At 45.5% G+C, this 20,839-nt stretch overlaps 4 protein-coding genes and 1 pseudogene across 4 annotated transcripts; 1 reads left to right on the top strand and 4 right to left on the bottom strand.

Annotated features, from left to right (window-relative positions):
* Positions 1–3,327: 3,327 nt before the first annotated feature.
* On the top strand, positions 3,328–4,886 carry LOC128719897 (ankyrin repeat and LEM domain-containing protein 2-like). Its single transcript, XM_053813540.1, has 3 exons — positions 3,328–3,370; positions 3,441–3,575; positions 3,646–4,886. The coding sequence occupies exons 1-3, from the start codon at positions 3,328–3,330 to the stop codon at positions 4,884–4,886; spliced, it is 1,419 nt and encodes a 472-aa protein (XP_053669515.1).
* A 1,708-nt stretch (positions 4,887–6,594) lies between these two features.
* Positions 6,595–9,732, bottom strand: LOC128712600 (uncharacterized). Its single transcript, XM_053807493.1, has 2 exons — positions 9,444–9,732; positions 6,595–8,543 (listed from the first exon to the last, which is right to left on the bottom strand). The coding sequence occupies exons 1-2, from the start codon at positions 9,730–9,732 to the stop codon at positions 6,595–6,597; spliced, it is 2,238 nt and encodes a 745-aa protein (XP_053663468.1).
* Positions 9,733–13,916: 4,184 nt separating this feature from the next.
* Positions 13,917–14,750, bottom strand: LOC128719886 (general odorant-binding protein 69-like). The gene has a single exon (XM_053813528.1). The coding sequence runs from the start codon at positions 14,748–14,750 to the stop codon at positions 13,917–13,919; it is 834 nt and encodes a 277-aa protein (XP_053669503.1).
* Positions 14,751–16,124: 1,374 nt separating this feature from the next.
* LOC128709910 (general odorant-binding protein 45-like) lies at positions 16,125–17,153 on the bottom strand (annotated as a pseudogene).
* A 2,823-nt stretch (positions 17,154–19,976) lies between these two features.
* On the bottom strand, positions 19,977–20,615 carry LOC128713349 (uncharacterized). The gene has a single exon (XM_053808211.1). It carries the CDS (start codon positions 20,613–20,615, stop codon positions 19,977–19,979), a length of 639 nt encoding a protein of 212 aa, XP_053664186.1.
* Between the last annotated feature and the right edge of the window lie 224 nt (positions 20,616–20,839).

Genomic DNA, 20,839 nt, shown 5'->3' with positions numbered 1-20,839 from the left:
CAAAAATTGTTTTATGAATAGACGACGCTTGTTATGTTATGCTTGATGCTAATCCCCGCCTCCCTCTATCAGCGTTACGTAATAATTGAATGAGCCCTAAGACTCTTCTTAGCCGAGACCCTACCAAAGTCAAATCTCTCTAAAGGGTCGTTCGAGTGGAGGGAGCGGGAGAGCGCATAAAAACATATGGAGGAGAGGAGGTCGGGAGCATCGAAGGAACCAGCAATAGGCCCACGTATAAAACAGGCTAGACTCACATGACATCGTTAGTTAAGTGAACGAAATATTTATGGCGATTTTCTTAAGGTGGCAAGTGCGTGGAACCAAACAAACAGCGAAAAGCAACGCTGGAGAAATATCGTTGTATGTTTTCGATTCTGGCGCATCCCTCAATTGTAGGTAGGTTTCAAACACAACTGCCATACTCAAGTATAGGGTGAACAAAACTGCAATATAAGGCGATAAAAGAACATTTATCAGAGCAAAGCCGAAGGAAATGAAGCGAACACCAGACTGTAAAGGTATCAATGTAACGCTGCATTTTTTCACAGTAAACACAAGAGGACATAGGTGAAAAGATACTGATGTAATCGGCATACAAAAAATGACCATCAGGTGGTAGTACAGTAGAATTAATAGAAAAAGCTAACAGAAGGGGAGTAATCACACAATCTTCTGGAACAACTAGTTTACAATTTTACTTTCAGTCTTCATGCTTAACGATCACTTTCGCGAGAGGTCAAAACAATTTTTTTCTTTTTGAAGCACTACCCTTCCTTCAGACAGGATACGTAGTCACGAACACACCACTTTCAAACGATCGACACATACAGGGATCTCAAAATGAAAACATAATAATGGGTAAAATAATAGGACCGGATTGATTGGTCGTTAACTGTTCTGTACACAATAATACAATATTCAAAGAAAACATGAAAACCGAAGACGTGTTGAGACACCACAAAATAAGAGCCAGAAGTCTCGGTTGGAAAATCATTTCTGGAATTCTTGTTAATACATCAGCGAGTATGTTGCTATGGGTGATAATCACTGCACTATATCGAAGATCAGGATCGAATCAAACATACCATACCATACCATACTATACCATAGAAAAAAAAAAACATAAACATACCAGACGACATCATTAGACGGTTAAGGCAACGCTATCAAACAGTATATCACAGTTTTTCGCACGCTTTAAGCAACTTACAAAGTCTTAAACTGATCACACACTCCGCGGTACACAAGCTGCACACTTTGTCTCTTGCAGTAGCACAAACACCATACACAACAGGAAAATATCACTTACCTGCTTCTGTTCAACGTAACAATTACTACAATTACTACACTTCCACAAAATTCGATTAGTTGGTCAAGTTATTCGAATCGCAGCAAGCTTTTTGAACACAACCGCACACACAAGCAATCTGTTTGAAGTTGCAAGGATTGCACACAACGCGACCGCGACGCTACTGACCCACTCACCTACAGCAAACTAATCGTATCAAATGCCAAAAACGGAGTGCAAGCTCTAACCAGTATACGGTTGGCTTTTATATTGCAGTTCGTCGTCCCTGCCGCCTTTCCGCCGGTAGAACCAACCGACGAAAGCTCCACGCGAAACGCAGTTTTACTGTCGAATTTGCATAACTTTAGTTGAGTGGCTGAGTGACTGAGTCGTAGAGGGGTATCAAACAGACTGCCATCGAAAGTGTTAATGCGCAAATGTTCCAGGCTACGTGAGTTACGCGTTTGAGTGTACTATTCCCCTACAACTGCATCGGCTGGCGATGATCGTGCACCGCGAAAATTATTTGATCAAGCCCTTCGGAAAAAGGGGAGTGTCGTACAACAATGCACGCTATCTCTTTTCGTTCGGTTTACCCAACCGAGCCCGATGCTTAGCCGCGGTTAACGTTGCGTGGTGGTGTTAGGGGATCGAATGTCGCCTGTACGGTCTGAAGCGAGACAAATGCGGGTTAGGGGTTGTGGAACATCCAAACCCTTGCATGGGTTCCTGCAACAGGCAACGCATAAGACACGAACGAGAAAGAACCAAGTGGTGGGAAAGGGAAAAAGCAAGAAGCTGAATTGTAAATGCACCCATAAAATAGTTTTGCGTGATGAGTCATACATTTCTATAGCGGATATTTTCGAAACGGAAAACAGCTCTCTAAATATTCCGAATAATATTTCCAACGATCGTTTGAGAAAATAAAAACACATTATTTCGTTTAAGAAAAAAAATTATCTAAATGTATAAATGTATATATTTATTGTTTCTTGTGTTCCATTCCGAACATTTGATAAGCCGCCATTCCAGATTAAATTAAAAGTAGACAATAACAAATGACGTACCTAAAAGGTTAAACCTTTCGTATCAGCTAGGATCATACGACATAATAACGACTTTGTTAAAAAAAAAAATACCGCGATCGGAAATCTCTTTTACGGCTTTTTTAGAGTTATAGTCTAGAAAAAACATTGTTCCAATTATTTCATAAAATATCGCTACATATCCCATCCCTGAAATAGAGCCCATGTCTAAGCTGAAACCCGTGCGGTTCTGCTCCCTGCCGTCCCAGTGTCGGATGCACCGTTTTGAGCGCCTCAATCAGGGAAACAAACGAACCTTTTGTGAAATGCGGACCTCGTAAACGAACCGTAAGACAATAATCGCATTGAGTCACTATGCGAGAAGAATGATGGCTGGTTCCAGCCCCAAGTGGCCCAACGGTTCATAACGCAAACATAAAAAAAACATAGACAACAAAGCAATCTTAGGACGGAAACCAATAACGATCGCCGCGTTCAGACTTGCGCTGGTGAAACCGGCGAATGCAAGAGCATAAAAAAAAACAATGCAGACACGAATCTTCAGCACACTTTCGTCCGTTTATCCCCCGTACGGGTGCAGGCAACGGTGGTATGGTAAACAGGCAGGCTCGTCGTATTCTCCTTCTGCACGCCCATTTTGCTCGGGTCTCCGTTCGTTCGGTTAGACAAAAAAAAAATTGGGGAAAAAAAAGCATCGCAAAAACGACCGATTAACAGGGAACGAAGCAGCATTGTGTGTGTAATGCGTTGGAAAGCGAGACTGCTTCTGTTGGATGCCCGTGTACGCTGTGCGTGATCAGAACGTGTCGATCTCTGTTGACCGCTGCACGCGATACCGCATTGAGTGGACGAAACGACGAGCATATTTGAATGTGTTGTTGCTGCATTGGTGCGTTAGGTGCGAAAGTGGTGTTGAAGCTGTAACGAAAGTGAATTGGTTTGGTGGGAAAATTCGATTGGGTGTTTTTTTTTTTTTTGTTTGGCAGAATGAAACATTACGTTGTCATCACTTTCAAGGGCGCTAACAAAGGTAAGAGATGAAGATGTGGGAACGTATCATAAAAGGTCCAGTGTGAGAATGATGGTTTGTTTTTGTTCAGTGCTGAAACACTATTGCACCGATCAGCAGGAAGCGTTACGGACGCTGCGAGCAACGCCCGGAGCTCGTATGATGGTGTTTTCTTCCAAAAACGATATACCCGACTTCTTAGCAACGCCAATAACCACCACTAACAGTAAGTCGTTGAGACTGTTTCCCCCCAAAAGCCCAACATTGCATATCGCTCCATCTCTTCTGTCGAACAGACCGACCCGTTACCGATTCCGCTTGTATCCGTCCCCGCGGGGCTGTTGACTACGACGGCAGATATGATCGGTGTTTCCTGCAAGCGGTCGAGGCTGGCGATCAGCTGAAGGTGTTTCGGATGATTGTTTGCGTTCCGGCGCTGTTAATCAACGACACGTACCATCCGCGCGTGTACACGAAACAGGGTGAGAACGCGCTGCACATTGCGGCCAGACGGGGCTTTTCGCAAATCTGCAACCACATCCTGCAAGCGATCGGGTCCCCTTTGTTCATCGCGACGCACCAGGGAAAAAGGACCGAGATGACGACGGTGCTGAGCGAAAAGTTGCTGGAGCTCTACCTGAACTCGGCCGAACGGTACCGATACGACACACCGATACATCTAGCGGTGGAGCACGGGTGGGTGAGCGTCGTGCGCGTGCTCATTTCGTATCCGCAGTGCGAGCTAAAGCCCAACATTTGGAACCATTACCCGCAAGACTTGGTATGCGTTCGCGCCACTGGTGCTCGTACGACGAGCGCGGTGTACTCGACCATTGCCGGTTTGCTGCAGGAGAATTATTTCGTACCGCTCATAAGAACCGAGTGCGATCTGGAGCCGCCATTCGTAGGGGAACCTTTCTCGCGCCTGAAACCGCCCGACCTAACCAACCAAACTGGAGATGTACTGGCACCACAAAGGGTAGTCACCGCATTCGCTGGTCCGATGACTCTCGTTATGGCGCAACACTTTCGCAAGCAATGGCAATCCTCTCCGCGGCTGACGGTAGTTCCGACCAACACCGACGGCACGCATGATTCATCGCCGCCAGGCCGCGACACACAACTGCTATGCTCGGTCACCCAAAAGCTGTACGACCAGTCCAACCTAGCGCAGGCACCGGGTTACATTGTGCGTGCGTTTCGCAGACGCTATTTGAACACCGCGCTGGAGCGAATCGGCCGTTATATGGCTAAAGCGCTGAACATGCAATGGAAAGAGTACTGGCCTTTTCTCAACCTGTACTGTGATTTGAGCGAGCCGTACGGGTTGCGCATGCTTGAGAAATATTTGGCGTACAAGGCGGCCAACCTGTCGCTGCAGCAGGACGCCACGGCGATCGCTATCGGTGGGAGCATAAAAAACCGGGAGAACCTTTTCGCGCTGTTCGCTATCGCAAATGTGGAAATCAATGAGCAGCTGTACCCATTCATTACCCGCTGGAAACATAACATGTCGCTTATCTTAAATGCGGATTGATTCATTGGCTAGTGCGCTAACCGATACGGAGTTTAACACATGGAAACGATGGTTTCATATAAATGATTTAAATTCAAGTGATATTGATACATGATTGTCTATCGAGGAGTTCATTTTTCTACAAGGAGGAGTAAAAAGAAACAGAAAATGCAACAAAAAAACTACTCTTAAATATACTTAACATAATTTATAATTTTAAATGTCTTCATGACAGAAAAATACTTCTACATAGAAGTGCCTATTATCTTATCAACAAAGAAAAAACTTTATAAAAATGCCATATTACAAAATATCTTAAATATTGTTACAAACAAACAAAAACAAAAAAAAGCAGTTACAACAAAATATGAAATTAAGATATAACAAAAAGACGAAAAAAAAAGAAGATAAAAAATTAGGATGTCAAAATAGATAAAAGTGACAATATTATCGAGCAGATGGATCATCAACTGAAGGTCGATTCAACAATTATTGTAATGCAAATAAAGGAGAATTCATACATTACCTGAGTCTCCATTAACTTCAGGCACTGGGCGTCTCCACGCATAAAAGAATATTATGGTCACGAATGAAAGGTTTTAATAAAATTTATTGCTGCTAATTCTTTGGTGTTTACGGATGTATTCTTTCACCAGCTTTTACACGCCTTACGATTCTCTACCAGGAGAAATGGGAGGAATTGGGATGAAGGGAAAGAAAAGGGTGGGTACAGGAGGAAAAGGGTGGAGGGGGGGTGGGGGGAAAGGGGGTTGGTAGGAGAGGTGATTATGCTTGGGGTGGTTTGGGATGAATAGAATTCTTCTTCTTCTTCTTCTTCTTCTTCCCGGGCAGGTCTGCCGCGGGGAATTGGTTCGGATGGGATTTTGGGACAGTCCGTTTGTGTGAAGACCGGCGCCGCTACCATCATGCCACCGGGCCGCCCAAATGGAATTGAATGGAATGAGGGATTGATTGAACACGGCAGCATTTTCAAGGTGATCAGTCACCCTAACCCCGGTACTTATTCCCCCGAGGCCATTGCGATGGATGGTGGTTTTGGGGTGAGATTGAGTAGTGCAAAACAGAAGTAAAAACGCGTTAAAAAAAACTACACATTGGCGAACACTTGGGACAGTGAAACCATCACACACGGACCATTGTTATCTACGTAGACAGGCGTGAGAGGGGAGCGTGCTGAAACGTGTTCCAACGCGTTCGCACACCACAGCCGCACGGACTGTACGCGTAGCCGCCACACCGCCGGCTTAATGATTGGAGCAAGATCGCTGCGAGGTTGGTGAGCGAGAGACGAAAACCGATCGTTTACGCTTGCCGGTACCACCGCCTGCGGGACACAAACACCGAAAATCACCAAGGGTCCAGTTGAATTCTTGAGCGTTAACGAAATTTATGGCAAGAAGCAACTGACGGACGAAAAGGAACAATAAAAAATGATATATGAGCATCAAAGAACTTCGGTGCTCTCGGGCAACGGATGGAACAAAGAGGACAAAGAAAATGATTTTAGGCGCGTCGAAACGGCTCCCGTGAAAACATCAGCCATAGCTTAGAGGGTGTGTTACCCACAATGGCTGCCAGATCATACGTGGTAACGATGATAAACCCAGACGATTTTTTAAGCTTAAATTTAATATGAAATCAATTGTTGGAATTTATTCAACCTCGATCGAACATTTGTTTGATCACTTATGACATACGGTTGTGCCTGCTAGCGAAAGAGCTGCGAGTTTTGTAGCGATTGCCTCAAGAACTGGCTTGGCACGAGGTTGGGCGAGTACTCGACCCCCGGCACTACCACCTCGGCCTGCGGTTCCGGTTTCGGTACGATCGGTGGTATGCGCGACTGCCGGACCGCTTTCACGCGCGGCAACGACTTGGTGAGGTAGTCCGCAGGTGGCATCGGAGGTGGCGCCGGTGCATCGCTGTGCTGGGTGAGCAAAATAGGCCGCAGCACGGTGCCGGGTTCGGATTTCACCGTCAGCAACCCGAGCGCTGGATCGGAACGCTGGGCACGTGCCGCTAGCGGTGGCAGCAGCGGCAACGGTTGGATGGTTTCGGGCGGGATCGCTCGGAGGCGTGACATTTGGTCAGAGCCGGTGGGCGAGTCGAGACCCCGCTGCTGGAGAAGACGCGCGTTCAGATAGTTGGCTTCATGCTGCCTTCGTAGCGCATCCTGCTGTTGTTGATGTAGGTGCGGATCTTGATGATGGTAATGCATGTGCTGATCGAAGTCGTTGTACGGACTGCGGCTGCGACTGCGTGCGGTAGGGCTGTGGCTGGCGAGGCTGTGGGCGGATCCATTCCGTGGATCCCGCGGATCTGGCGAGTCGGGATAGAGTGCGGCAAACCGTGCCGCATTTCTCGCACTTAACTGCTCGTGGCCGGCCGGTTGAGGATCCTCGAGAGTGTCGTCCAGTCGGCCGTTTGCGTGTGTAGTATCCACCTGCAGTTCGGGGTTGATCGTGGGCTGTGGTGGGGGTGGTTGTTGATGGCGCCGGCTGAATGCAAAGTAAGACCGCATGCGGCTAAGGTCGGACTCTATCTCCGCCAACGACTTACGGCCAGTGTTGGGCATATGCCACAAGGTGGCGACCGCACAAACCACACCAACCACGATCGCCGTAATGTAGTGCGCAGCGATCACGTCTTTATGGTTGCTGCTGGCCACCGCCACCCCACCGGATGTTACCTCCATCCCGAACAGGGTGCCATCGTTGGTACCATAATACTGCAGCAGCGCAATCGCAAGCAGCTCGATCGCAGTGCCCAGGGCGAGCGCGGCTTCGTTGAAGTTCAGCGGTGTCAGTTCCAAAATGTGGATGGCCGGCAACGGTAAGGCAGCGCCAAGAAACGCAAAGAACAACAGCTTGGCGATACCATACTCCGGTTTGGTCAGATCAGCGGAGTAGAAGGCAATTGCTAGCACAAGCGCTATGACATACAGGACGGATGCACCCAGGAACAATGTCTTCGGTGCGAGTCGAATGCCAAGAAGCGTTGTGAGTAGGGCACCACCCGCCAGCAACCAAAAGGGTAGGTAGCCCACGTTATCCTGCTCCAGCAGTACCTCGGTAGCCATGATGCCATATATCAGCAGTACCCAATAGAACGCGAGCAACCCGACCAGCTTGGTTCCTATCATGTACACCGTCCACAGTGTCCGATAACGGCAGCCGGTTTCGTTGCCTCCAGCACTAACGATGCGCTCGGTGGACCAACCGGTGCCAGTAACGCCCTTGCCGAGCGCCGGCGCAGCACGACCGAACTGGGCGTACGAGGCGAAGGGGCGTCGGTCCGGATTCAGCAACCTGCCACTGTCATGTGCCATTGCCGTGTCGTAGTCGAGCGGTTGGCGATAATTAACGATAGTTTCACGCTGCAGTAGCTCTACCAGTCCAAGCAGCACCAGCAGGAAAGTGCTGGCGGTCAGCAGAGCGATCGCGACGTTCTGATGCAGCCGGTCCTCGCCTTCATCGTTGACCGCGGCCAGTTCGGTGATGGTTGCCGTCGTTGCCACACCAGCTAGAAACCAGACAGTGCACAACGACATCAGCAGCACTCGGTGACGGGAGCGGCAGCGAATGTGTAGGTAGCTCAGGCCCGGCACGAGCGTTAGTCCAAAGGCGATGGCGCCAAGGTAGATCGCCGGCACGACGTCTGCAATAAGAAGAGAGACAGCAAGGCTTTAGAAATACAACACAAGCACACCACAACGTTGCATAAATTGAAAATGGTGGCGAAAAGGCAAAACATCAACTAATTAATTATTATATTATTCTTATAACAAATTAACTATAATTCTTCACGTTGGTAGGCAATTTTCTATAAAAAGCACACTGCTACTACTACTACTACTACTACATAGTATCCTCACTATTCACTATTGCTTACTCAGCATCCATACACAAGGTATCATTAGAATTTCTAAGCTTAAGCAAACAAATAAAATAATTAAATAAAAATAAAGTTCATGAACTAAGTAAGTAAGGATTAAGGTTTGGCATGCCGGCCTACACCTGCAAACTCATGTTCGCTTCTGCTCGTGAACGCCCCTTCACAGCACGTTCTCTAAACGGCCAAACAAAAAAAAATCGAATGACGTGTTTGATAGCGATCGGCAATCCATCGTATACAAGCAAATACATACGGGTGTACGCATGTCGCTTGCTGTTTGACAGCTGTCAATTGAAAATTCGGGTGCGGTATCTCCCAGGTACTCGCAGGTTGATAGATGCTCCTATTTGATAGCGTGCTTGAACTGTGAGTCACTGGCAAGAATATTCTTTCCCGTGCAGCAGGAAGCGCAGAGGTGAGATAGTGGAACCGGTGTGCCGGTAGGAAGTGAAAAAAAAAGCCTAGTTGACAGCGTACCGAGTGTCGAAAGGGCAGATGATCAAAGACGTTGTACACGCGTAGGCACATAACGCGCACGCTCGATTTGATAAGATAACAGGTGGCACTAGATATCGGCAATCAAGTGAGCACTTCAACCCATCACACCTCGGGCGGGGTTCGACGGCGTACTCCAACACTCGGTAAACCCCGGGTCATGCTTACCATCCACAAGAAGAAAGACGAGACCGGCCGTTATTGAGAACACGGTTGCGGTCAGCTGTAGGTACAGATGAATAAACTGCGTCTTGCGATAGTTAAGCTTCAGACCGTTGGTCAGCACCACCGTGATGAGCATAGCGACGATCGCGATGATGTGTGGCCAGTAGTAGGTTTCCTCGTACAAGCAGGCAATGAGTTTGTCTTCAATGGTGGGCAACAGCAGCAGATATCCGTAGATGATCCCGGCCGGGACGTACGCGATCCCGGCCGTTACCTCGGCGATATGGTCCATACCGGCTCAGCTGCAGTGCCTCTAGAGGAGGTGCTGTACCGATAACTGCATCGGTGGAAAAATGGTTCAATTAGCAGCAAACGATCTTGCTGGTCACGACACACTGCACGGTAATGAGCTGGAATGCACTAACCACTGCTCTGAACTAACTCCTATCCCTTTGGCCCGTCTTAAGGAAGGTACAGAGAAGCGTCTTATCAGCGTCAAGTACGGCCGACGACTGAACGAACCCGAACACAAACTAAATGAATGCTCTGTTGTTGGGCAATCGCATGTAATCGATAAACCACTTCCACCGATGATACCTCTTCCTTGCTTTTGGTAGTATTGAGCGCAACCGGCAGGTTGGAACGCCGAAGGTCCAACATCGATCATGCGTAGTGGGTTGCTGATGAGATCCGCTGGGGTAAACCCATTCATGTGAGAAAAAAAGCGTTCATTTTGAGCTGCTAGGGATAGCCAAAATGACCCATTGATAGGAAATTTGTTGCACGTGATTTGGCGATTAAACAATATCGTCCAAAACGATTTCATCTTCTCTATCGCTCGCCCATCATGCAGGATAAAGAGTTCTTCGGATAAAGCTTGTCTTTCTGATAGCGAGGGTACCAACTGACGGTGTGGCCTTCGGGGGAATAAACGTTAAGCAGCATGGCCATTGAAGCAGATTAAGAAATAGTTGATTCCAACGGCCTACGCAGTGTGCTGTGGAGTTGCAATGAATCAGGGAAACATCAAACAGTCGTTCTTGTATACACTCCTACCCGTGCATAGCCTCGCCTCGCGCATAGCTTCACCCCGTTTTATTCGATTCCATGTAAACAGAAACAGTCAATGGTTATCTTATCTCTATACCGACCGTAGTGCATCGATTGTCTGTCCACCGGCATGCCTCTGTTATGACTACCTATTAACTTTTACAGGTAAAGCATTCTACCCTTCTGCCACACGGCCACCACAATTGTACGTTCTGGCAAATGCGAGGTAATAATTCAAGGAGATAATTTACGCGTAAGATTAGAATGTGCCAAGAACATCCACACGAGGGCATTCATTCATCATGCCTTTGCTTGCTTTGGTTCTTTGATAATTTGCTAGCTGCGTGATGGGGCACCAATGCGAAGGAATTCGTGGAAGGGCAGAACAAGAAGCAAAATAAAATAAATCGGTGGTGGTGGATGATTGAGTTTGGTGATCCATCGTTATTAGTTATGTTACTGTTAGTTTACGGTCTAGCATTAAATTCGATATCATACATAATTATCGACAGGTCTGTCGTTTAACGATTATGTCTAGAAAAAAAAAACCACCCGTCCGACTAAGACCGACACCTGCTTCAACAGATTTCAAGTTTTTCACACATAAAATAGATAACAAAAGATAACACTAAGAGACAAGAAGAGCGGAACGAACACAAACAAGGCAGAAGGCTAGGGAAGAATTCAAGTCAAAACGATCGTGCAATCGATTAAACCATTTAAAGAGGGAATTAACGGATCATTATGACGATATAGAGATTGTCGCGTTTCCGCTGCAAGGGAATGACGTGGACGGAGAGACCATGAAGGAACATGAAGGGGTTTACAAACATTTCATTCATTGGTGGGCATTTCCTCCTACCAACTTATCCCAGACATACTCGGTTTTTAGTGTTCTGCTTTATGGTTCGTCGGGGTCCAGTCCATTCGATTGTCGTCGTCGCTTTGGGGTCTTATCTGAAGTCGTCTCACGTTTCGTGCTTGTTGTGCCTCTATGCGTGCAGCGCTACTTACATAAATACAAACAGACGATACAACACTTACTACATGGAAGACTAAGGAGAAGGAAAGCTAGACATTTACACATTTAAGTCGAATTCTCTGGCGAATCTATAAATAATTTTCATGTATGGCAGGTCTCTTGACGCCAAAATGTGCCTTATTGGAACATTTGGTTTCCCTGTTATTTGCCGCAACAACCGTCAGTAGTGAGTTTCTGGCATCGGCAAAGTCTTTACAAACCCATACGATATTACCCCCCCACGATATGGACCATCTACTATATCGTGATGGTCTTTATCGCAAACGCAAAACTTCGTTGGAGCCAGGTTTATACGCTGAAGATGAGAGTTCAATGCAAAATGATTAGACATGAGTCTTGACATCATGCGGATGAAAGCTCTACCTTCAGAGAGCCCGGCAAACCAGGGTCGTAAGGAGATTTATGGTGAAACCGAGTAATAAAATTTCCCGAGATCATCTGTATCCCATAGATTCTGCTTAACTTAACCGAAATATTGGAACTGGAAGGTGTCATTCCACATCTGTCACTGCAAGGTCATCCCTAAAGTCCGTTGTGTCTGCAGGTGGGGTCACGAGATACTGGAGCCGGGAAATGGTTACTCCAATCGGCACTCACTGGCCAACCCTAAAATCCGTTGTGCCCTACGCGATTCCGGGTATGTTCGTAGGCTCCGGGTATACCATATAATGGATCCAGCCGGGAGTAGAAATATGGTTTTCCTGTGTCTTGTTGTTTTGAACGCATGTGAGGGAGCAACACCACCTCCGTCACTAAAGGCCGATGCAACATTGGGAATAAGCGTGTGCCCGTATCTCCACCATACGAGCCAGCGAGTTCTCTTTATGGACTAATTATCCAGAGTCTCGCTTATACAACAATGTCCTTGGAGCCCATGAGGCTAAGTTCGAAAATTACTGTTGTGAATACTTGTTTTTTTAACACTCCAGAAGGGGTTTTATTTCAATTTTTCTTTTGTTATACAAATAGCAATAACAAAGCACGATCCCCTTCCGAAACCTTTTCTTACACATTTTTCCCTTAGGGGGTTAATGTTAGAAATGATACCGTAATTCATATACGCTCTCTTTACAGCAGATTCCGCTTAGAAGCTTCCCCAAATTACGCCTTCCCGTTAAGCTAGCTATTTTCGCATCCCTCGTGGGGTTAACAATTATTCCGCTTTTTCCCCTCTTCAACGGAGCTTCCCTGTATGCGATCGTTTGCACTAGCGGCCGGATGTTGTCGCCTCGGTGATAGAGGCCTCTTCTGCAGCTGTGAAAGCATTAGTAAGAATAAATGTACCCAAAAGGCCTATCGCTGACGTAAATGTCTTAGCGGACCATCCAGCGTAGGTTTTGAGACCTGGGGAGTTGTTCATCCGTAGACGCTTCGGCGAATCGGGCAGTGCCTCGGGTGAGGTGCCTTCTGCATACGAGCTTCCTTGGTTAAGGAAGTGGGTTATCTGTGAAGATTCTCTCCTCCAACAAGCTAGATAGAAAGACGTAACACGAAAGATGAAACCAAGAGTGCCGTATGCATTCATTAGAACTTCGTCAACATGTAATTTGAAGTTTAACTCATCATCGAGTTCGAGATGGTCGGATGGTTCGGAGACGAGATGGTATGGGAAATGTTGATGTCATCAGCATAAAGGAGATAACCATCAGGAGGTAAGACAAACAGAGCAAACAAAAACGGACTGAGTACACTACCGTGTGGATCACCGGATGAACAAAGGTAACTTTTGGAACAATTAATTTAATTTCAACCAATTTTTACTCAGCAATGTTGCTCCTTCAAAACCATGTTAATATAGCATATCCAAATACCAATTCTTATAATTTAGCCAATTTATATTTTATTCCACGTTAATTAGGGGAAGATCGATGACTTTTTTTGGATTGGAAAATGACCATGAGGATTTTCAAAAAGTGGGAAAGGCTCCTTTTGAGCAAAAAAGAGTTTAAAATTTGAATAGGACAGAAGAGAGAAAGAATCTCTACAATTTAACAAAGCAGAAGCGGGAATACCAATCTGACTCGGTGAATACGAAGGTTTCAATTTAGACAGTGCACATCATCTCAATACTGATATCAATTTTAGCTAAATTCTGAAAAGCGAATCTTTTCGCTTTCGTGGAGATCGCAAACAGGGTCCACGAACATACTGGAAGAGTAATCAGCGAACAATGTACAAACAAAATGTAGAAGGATTAGAATGAAAACGTGACTACATCCTATACATAAAACAATGGTAGTGGGTTCGGTAATACAACCAGTCTATTCTCACTGCATATTTAAAGAAACCAACAGTGTAACTCGAAAAACAACGACGTTATTAATTCATAAGCGGTTTATTGATTCTTTTGTCCTATAGAACAACTAATTTGTTCGACCCAGATCTTAAAGCTTGGTGTACGTCAAGGCAGCATCCTTGAACACAGCCAGCAGGTGCTTGTACAGCTGAGTATTGCCAAAGCACTGAGCGAAGACATCGGTGACGTGTTCACACTTGCTCTTGTTACAGGCCTGCTTGTTCAGGTTAGCCAAACAGACTTGAGTCTCAGCGTTGTTCTCCTTGAAGGCTTCCTCGTTGCTTTGGGTGTAAAGGTTGTGCAGGAGCGGAGCATCCTTGGACCAACCACCGTACCGTACCACATAAGCATAGAAGAAGCACTGCGATTCTAGCCCGCTTGGGAAGCATCCACCAGCCAGTTTACGGCGGGTCTCTTCCGACACGTCCAACATGTCGAACAAGTCATAGGCCTCCTGCAGGTCCTCGCCGTAGTAGCTCGGGATGTACTCAGGACAGTTGGTAAGCGTTCCGTAGTTCTGGTAGTAGCACTGGAAGGCACGATAGGCCTGCACGCATGGCTCACCGTTGCATTCCTGGGGCAGGTTCACCAGGCACCGTTCGGTACGCTTGGCGTTGTCGCAGTCTTCGGTGGCTGGGACGAAGTAGTTGGACAGCACTTCCTCGTGAAGCGTACCGTTTTCCCAGGCACGCAGGTTCTCGAGGACGCACAGCACCAGGCAGTGAACCTCCTGCTCATCGGGGTATCCCTCGCGCAAGTAGCGTTGGAGACGGTCGTCCGGCACACGCAGGTAGAGGGCACATTCGGCCTGGGCCTCTGGCCAACTCTTCCGTATATAATAATGATCCATCGACGATTGATCCGCCTGGATGGAGCCAATGATTGATGCCAAAGCAACTACCAAAACGATGAAGAATTTCATTTTGCTTTGCCTTGCTGTTGCTGCTTCACGAGTGGAGCTGTACTGTAGAAACTGTGTTTTCACTCATTTATATATGAACCGTGGCGTAGCAGAACAGCGCCATAACATATCACACAATAGAGGAAAACGCGTGCCGCAAGCCAAATTTGCACGTACTTGCCCCTCGATTGTACTCCACTGTCACGATAAAAACCACATAAACATATACTTTGGTACGTTCACCCTAGATTGTCGCCCATGGGGTCTGTGGCGGGTAGCGTTTGTTATGGTTGCTTCAGAGTATCAACATTGTTTACGTTGTTTTCTCGCGCACGATTGCAAACGAAACATTGGTTGCCGCAGCGTCTCCGTTGGCTTACTGAAACCGGTAATTAATCGTACGTGTAGTGGGATAACGAATATTGGATAACATCGCATCACTGGTTGCCTAAATGTTGGACTAAAAGCGTTTGGATGAAGGAAAGTTTTGGAGTTATAATAGCGTTCAGGGTTGCAGGGCCCTTGACCTTTTTTTTCTGGCTTGCGTTTCAAACAGCGGAATAGCATCACTCAGACAGTAAATTTTTATGTTATTCCGCTACTCCCATGTATAAAATGATCGATATCATTTTACGATTTTTTAATATATAAAAAGCTTACTAAAGTATGGAGAATATGACATCGATGCCGGCTCTACGAAAATCACGGTACAAAATCCCATCCCAAACGGTTTCCTCGTAACAGTGATTTAATATCCGACTATGAGGTAAAATTAAGTCTATTAAAACTGGTTATACTCACAAAAATTAAAATAAAGCGTCAGTAGATAGTTTAAATAAATTTTATATAAATAAATGATAACATTTAAATTATATCGATATTCTCATCTATTTTAAAACGATTTCAGCTGTAGCCAATAGGAGATATATTAGTTCCTGTTAATCTCATTCAACTTAATCACACAAAAGTAGACGTTTTTCACGCAAAATTAAAACATATTGGTTTGCAGCTTTGTGGTTAGTGGTGAAATCCGAGAAAAGTTTATATTATTCGAAATGATTTTATAAATCTTAGATTCTAATAAATTCGATACATGTCAAATATGTACAAAAATTGGTTATGGTGTAATCGGATGATCGTCTTCACACGACCGGACCGGTCCAAAATCCCATCCGGACCAATCCTCCGCAGGCAGTACTAATTATCCGGTTACAGTTAAATAAAGTCAAAGAACGCCAGCCAAAGAAATGGCTAGTTTAAACCGTTGAAGGTTAATGATTGATGTAATTTATACTATGATTATTTGATTATTTTACTAAACAAATAAATACTACTTGAGTTTAGTTGAAACATTCGTTTATTGATTTATTCGTTCGCGTCTGGAAGTACTTTGTATTAACGTCCGTAGCAACGGTGCATCGGGCAAGTCTTGCCCTTGGTGCAGTAGCAGACGGGCTGACCAAGGAAGTTCTTGGCTGCGTCGACGAACAAGGTATGAAGCAAGTACTCCAGTCCGCGAGACTCACCGAAGCAAGCTTGGAACGTATCGAAGGCCTGCTGGCAGACGGTCTTCTTACAGGCAAGCTTCTTTTGATTCTGCAGACAGGCGACAGTCTGAGCATTGCTGGGGTTGAATACCTCCTCGTTGGACTGGTAATAGAGACGCTCCAGATTGGCACCATCTTCTACACTGTACAGTCCGGTGCGGGTCACAAATGCGTAGAAGAAGCACAGAGACTCCTCGCCGCTCGGGAAGCAACCTCCGGCCAGGTTCTGCAGCGTGCTTTGGGAGACCGCCAACATACCGAACAGATCGTAGGACACCTGCACATCCTCAAGGTAGGTATTGACCACGAACTGCGGGCACTCGCTGAGCGCACCGTAGTGTTGGTAGTAGCACTGGAACGCCTTGTACACTTGCGTGCAGAGGTCATCATCACAGGTGTACAAGTTCTCCGCCAGACAAGCTTCCGTGCGCTCGACGTTATGGAAATCATCCGGATACGGTACAAAGTGTCCCTCCACCATGTGCTTCTGCAGACCCGTGGTGTGGTTCCAGAAGCGCAGGTTGAAGGCGACGCAACGCAGCAAACAGCGAACCTCCTCCACGTTAGGGTAGCCTTCCCTCACGTAACGCAGTAGATCGTCATGCTCCACGCCCTGGTATTCGGCACACTCCTTCTGCGCCTGGTTGAAGCTTTTCTCCACCACGTAGTGCTGCAGGGCGGAGGCCACGGAGACGGCTACTGCCGACAGCATGAGCACAGAAAGCGCAAACTTGTTCATTGTTGCTCTAGTTAGTTGCTGTACACAATTCAGCTGGAACTGCATGTCTTTCCCACTGTCAGCGACCCATTTATATACGCTAATAAGCCAGACATGAGTTTTATGCGTGCTTTTTTACCGGATTGTCATGTTGCTTAATCGTAACGGTGCACCACGTATGTATAGAGATGAAGCCTAAACCCATATGCAAACAACCCCTAATGATATCAACATGTTTGAAGAACATTTCACTGATGTTAAACATAATACGTGACTCTGTTCGTTAGCATTACCAGCTGTTTGCTCGACATGGTTTATACTGTACTTTGCTGTTTCACTTGGGCAGTTTGATTGCGACCAGCTGTTAAGCTTCCAAATATCCAGGTGCGTGGTAAACATATGCTGGCAGCGTCAAACAAAAGTACAAGACTCGTCTCAAAACAATCAATTGGTTCAGAAATTTGAACAGATGTGATAAAGCGATGTCCCTATGGAAAGCTTCAGCGAGTCCAATTGAACTAATCAACACAATAATCATCAGTCAAGCCTTATCTGTGCCGATACCGATACAGCGAGTGATAACTTCGATGTTTAGACGTCAATTAGAGGCTGTGATGGGTGTAATTAACGATTTGCCATTATCGCTCGGTTTTATTAAGCTGCTGTTTAGCTCATTGTAAAAGCGCACTGGTGCGAAATTTCACTATCTAGTCCAACACTAAGGCGTTCATGTAAGTGATCCCAACACTGAGGATGTCTTAAACATGTTTATTGATGCATCGTTGTATTACTGATTTCACGTTTATTCTATTGTATAGTATCTTTATGCTTAAAAAACAATCAACATAGTTGCAGTCTGAAGAATAAATCGGATACGTTCAATGTTCAAACTTGGTTTATTAAAAAGAATTTAAAAATCAGTAAAATAAGAAAATCTTCAAAACCAGTGATCCGGTTGTTGAGTTAAAAGTCACGTAAATATTTTATTATTTTTTTATTATTTAATTTTAGTATTGTAATATTTTAATTTAAAATTGATGATGTTATGCACTACTGTTCCAAGAGCAACTCGTACACTCATCATTCCTTTCATCCCGGACCTTCGCCCTGCTTGTTGTCTCAAATTCGATGAGAAAAAAATCCATTCCCCTACAGTGGTTCTCACCGGGGAATGTTGAACGACTTCCCCGATCATTCATGACTACGATCAGTTATGGCCGACTTTGTGAAGAGTTTCCACAGCATCTTCCTGTGAGCGAAACAGAGTCAAATATCTCTCTACAGTTGCCTGCACGAACACAGATTCATCTCTCGTATCCATACACGGCGTATACGTACACGGCGTATACGTACACGAGATCAATCTCTCTCCGAGAAACGCACTTAAGCCAGATGAATTAAGTCTGCTACAAGCGGCAACTTTCTCTCTCAATTCGATTCTGCAAGACAAATTGGAAAAAATAAAAAAAAAACAAGAAAATATAAAAAAAAACATCGAAAACACGAAACATAAAAGTTGTAATTATCGTTTGTTGGGCTTAACAAATCAACATAATCACTCCCTAGCATAGCGAAACTCATTACTCTTAGCGAAAAAACAACACAGACGTGACGTCACTTACGGGTTGAATAATGCGCGGCGCAAGTGTTCATTAAACACTTAAGCCTTTGAACGCATTATTATTTCACAGGTTTGCGTCCCTCTGGTCAGAAATTTTCAAATAAAGTGAGCGTATAAAATCTATTACTTTTGAAAACATTAAATATAGTTGAATATAATGTTGAAAAAAGAAATTGAACTAGTCGCAAGTGTTCAACTGTGTTCCCCTATTGCAGGTGTCTTAAAGCTACCGCACGCGACCCTCGAGTACGTCCAGTGTGACTCGCGACGCTATAGCTAAAATTTAGAATATATAAAATTATGTTTTTCAAACAACCGTCGGGAATTTAACAAACAACTGGCTTATTCTTTCCGTTCTTCATCTATTAATTATTATTTTGATTAATTGATTTAACAGGCATAAATTGAGTTAAAAAAAATATCTCTAGCGCAATAGCTGCATAAATGTCCCCAGATACGGTATTTTCTGGCGAGCTTCTGGCTGAAAAGTTAGGAAACCCCTGCCCCCTGCACCACAATAACGAGCTGCAGCATAAACTGGTATTGGAATGGTAGAAAGGGAAACACGTGACTCGAAAAGTGTAGCCGATGAATCATCACAGCAGTGCTTGCAGTGTATTTGATTTTTTTTTTTAACAATTTTTAACACTTTTTGCAATTTACATTGCACGGGTATCAACGATAGGAATCGTGCCTCTCGTGTAAGCAATCCACAGAGCGAAAGAAAAAATCAACCCCAAGGAGATTCACCATTCCGGTTTGCTGTTTTGCTCATCTTGTTTCATTACAAAAGATATTCATAGTATCGAGGCGAAGGGAACGAAGCGAATAAAATCGAAGATACTTACGTCACAGGAAGGAATCGGCTAGTCAAGATTTTTAAATAAAATTATTGAAACGTTATTGTATGGTTTGTGATGCATAAATACATCTTTATTTTAGCATAATCATGAACAGTAAATCATATAGAATTGAGTATTTGCCGTGCATAAACTTATCTATCAAGCCCTGCCCTGTGCACTTCAGCACTGTATAAAAGGAGTATCATTGTGTGTGTGTGTGTGTGTGTGTGTGTGCGTGTGTGTGTGTGTGTGTATTTTGTGTATAATTTAATGTAATATAATAATGCGGCAAATGCCGTCATATTGGAGGAAATAAATAAAAAAAAAGTATATAATATAATCCTTCATTACGCCACCATTCCATGCCAGTACAGAAATATCCACCCTTGAAATCTCTTTGCCAAATGTGGCAAATTGAATCTGCGTGCCCTAAACTCTCATTAAAATGTGAGCTATAATACAATTTCGTCTTTTTGTTCGCTTGTGTTGCATTTCTCGCGCCGCATTCACCCCTTTTCATCACGGCGTGAACGAACGTACCACACGCCCCATGAAGCGCCATCCACGGACAACGTTATGCAGCATACGAAATCCCAAGAAGTTGTTTATCTTCTCCTGATCGTTGAAGCCGATGGTCGACAGCTCGTTCCCGATGCGCACGTAGCGCGGCAGTGCCTTGCGGATAACCATCCGCACCAGCCGCTGGCCACTGCTAATGCCGGCGTAGCGGACTCCCGGACCCCAATGGCTGTGGCCGATGGCGAGTACCACGCCGAACTCCTCCATGACCTCCTTCACCTGCTCGTCCGTCACCAGCTCGGACAGGTCGAACAGCAGCACATCCGCCGGGACATCCACGAGCTTGAGCGCGACACGGGATCCCTGGCTGCCCTCCGGGAACGAATGACGCCTGTTGTTGATCGCCACCAAACGCTTGGCCGTTATCAGATCACTCAGCCGCATATACAGGCAGCGCTCGATACCGTTCCACTGCAGAAATTTCAGCTGCTCCGGTTGCAGCTCCAGAAAATGCTCGACGAAGTTGTGCAGCTCCAGCACGGTTAGATCACGCTTCAGGAAGCCAAAGTCGCAACGCACCGTGTTTTTGCGTATTCCTTCACATTCCATGCCAAATCCGGGCTCCACTGTGAGTAGCATTTTTGTTTGTTTTTCGCGTTTGTTTCGCTTCCGTACGAGTTTTGAACTGATGTTAAACGATCCGCTTGTTTAGTGTGCCGAAGACTCTGCGTCCGATGAACGTTCGCGATCGTTCCCTTGTGTGCCGGCTGGTACTTTTGCGTGCAGTGAGTGTTGCTCAGCGATCACCGATCGAACTGACCCTCGCGAATGCGTCTGTTCAACTAACACGCCGATAAACGAGG

The sequence above is a fragment of the Anopheles marshallii genome, chromosome X, assembly GCF_943734725.1.
Source record: "Anopheles marshallii chromosome X, idAnoMarsDA_429_01, whole genome shotgun sequence".
In the NCBI taxonomy this organism is placed as follows: domain Eukaryota; kingdom Metazoa; phylum Arthropoda; class Insecta; order Diptera; family Culicidae; genus Anopheles; species Anopheles marshallii.
This window is presented reverse-complemented; position numbering and strand designations above follow the sequence as displayed.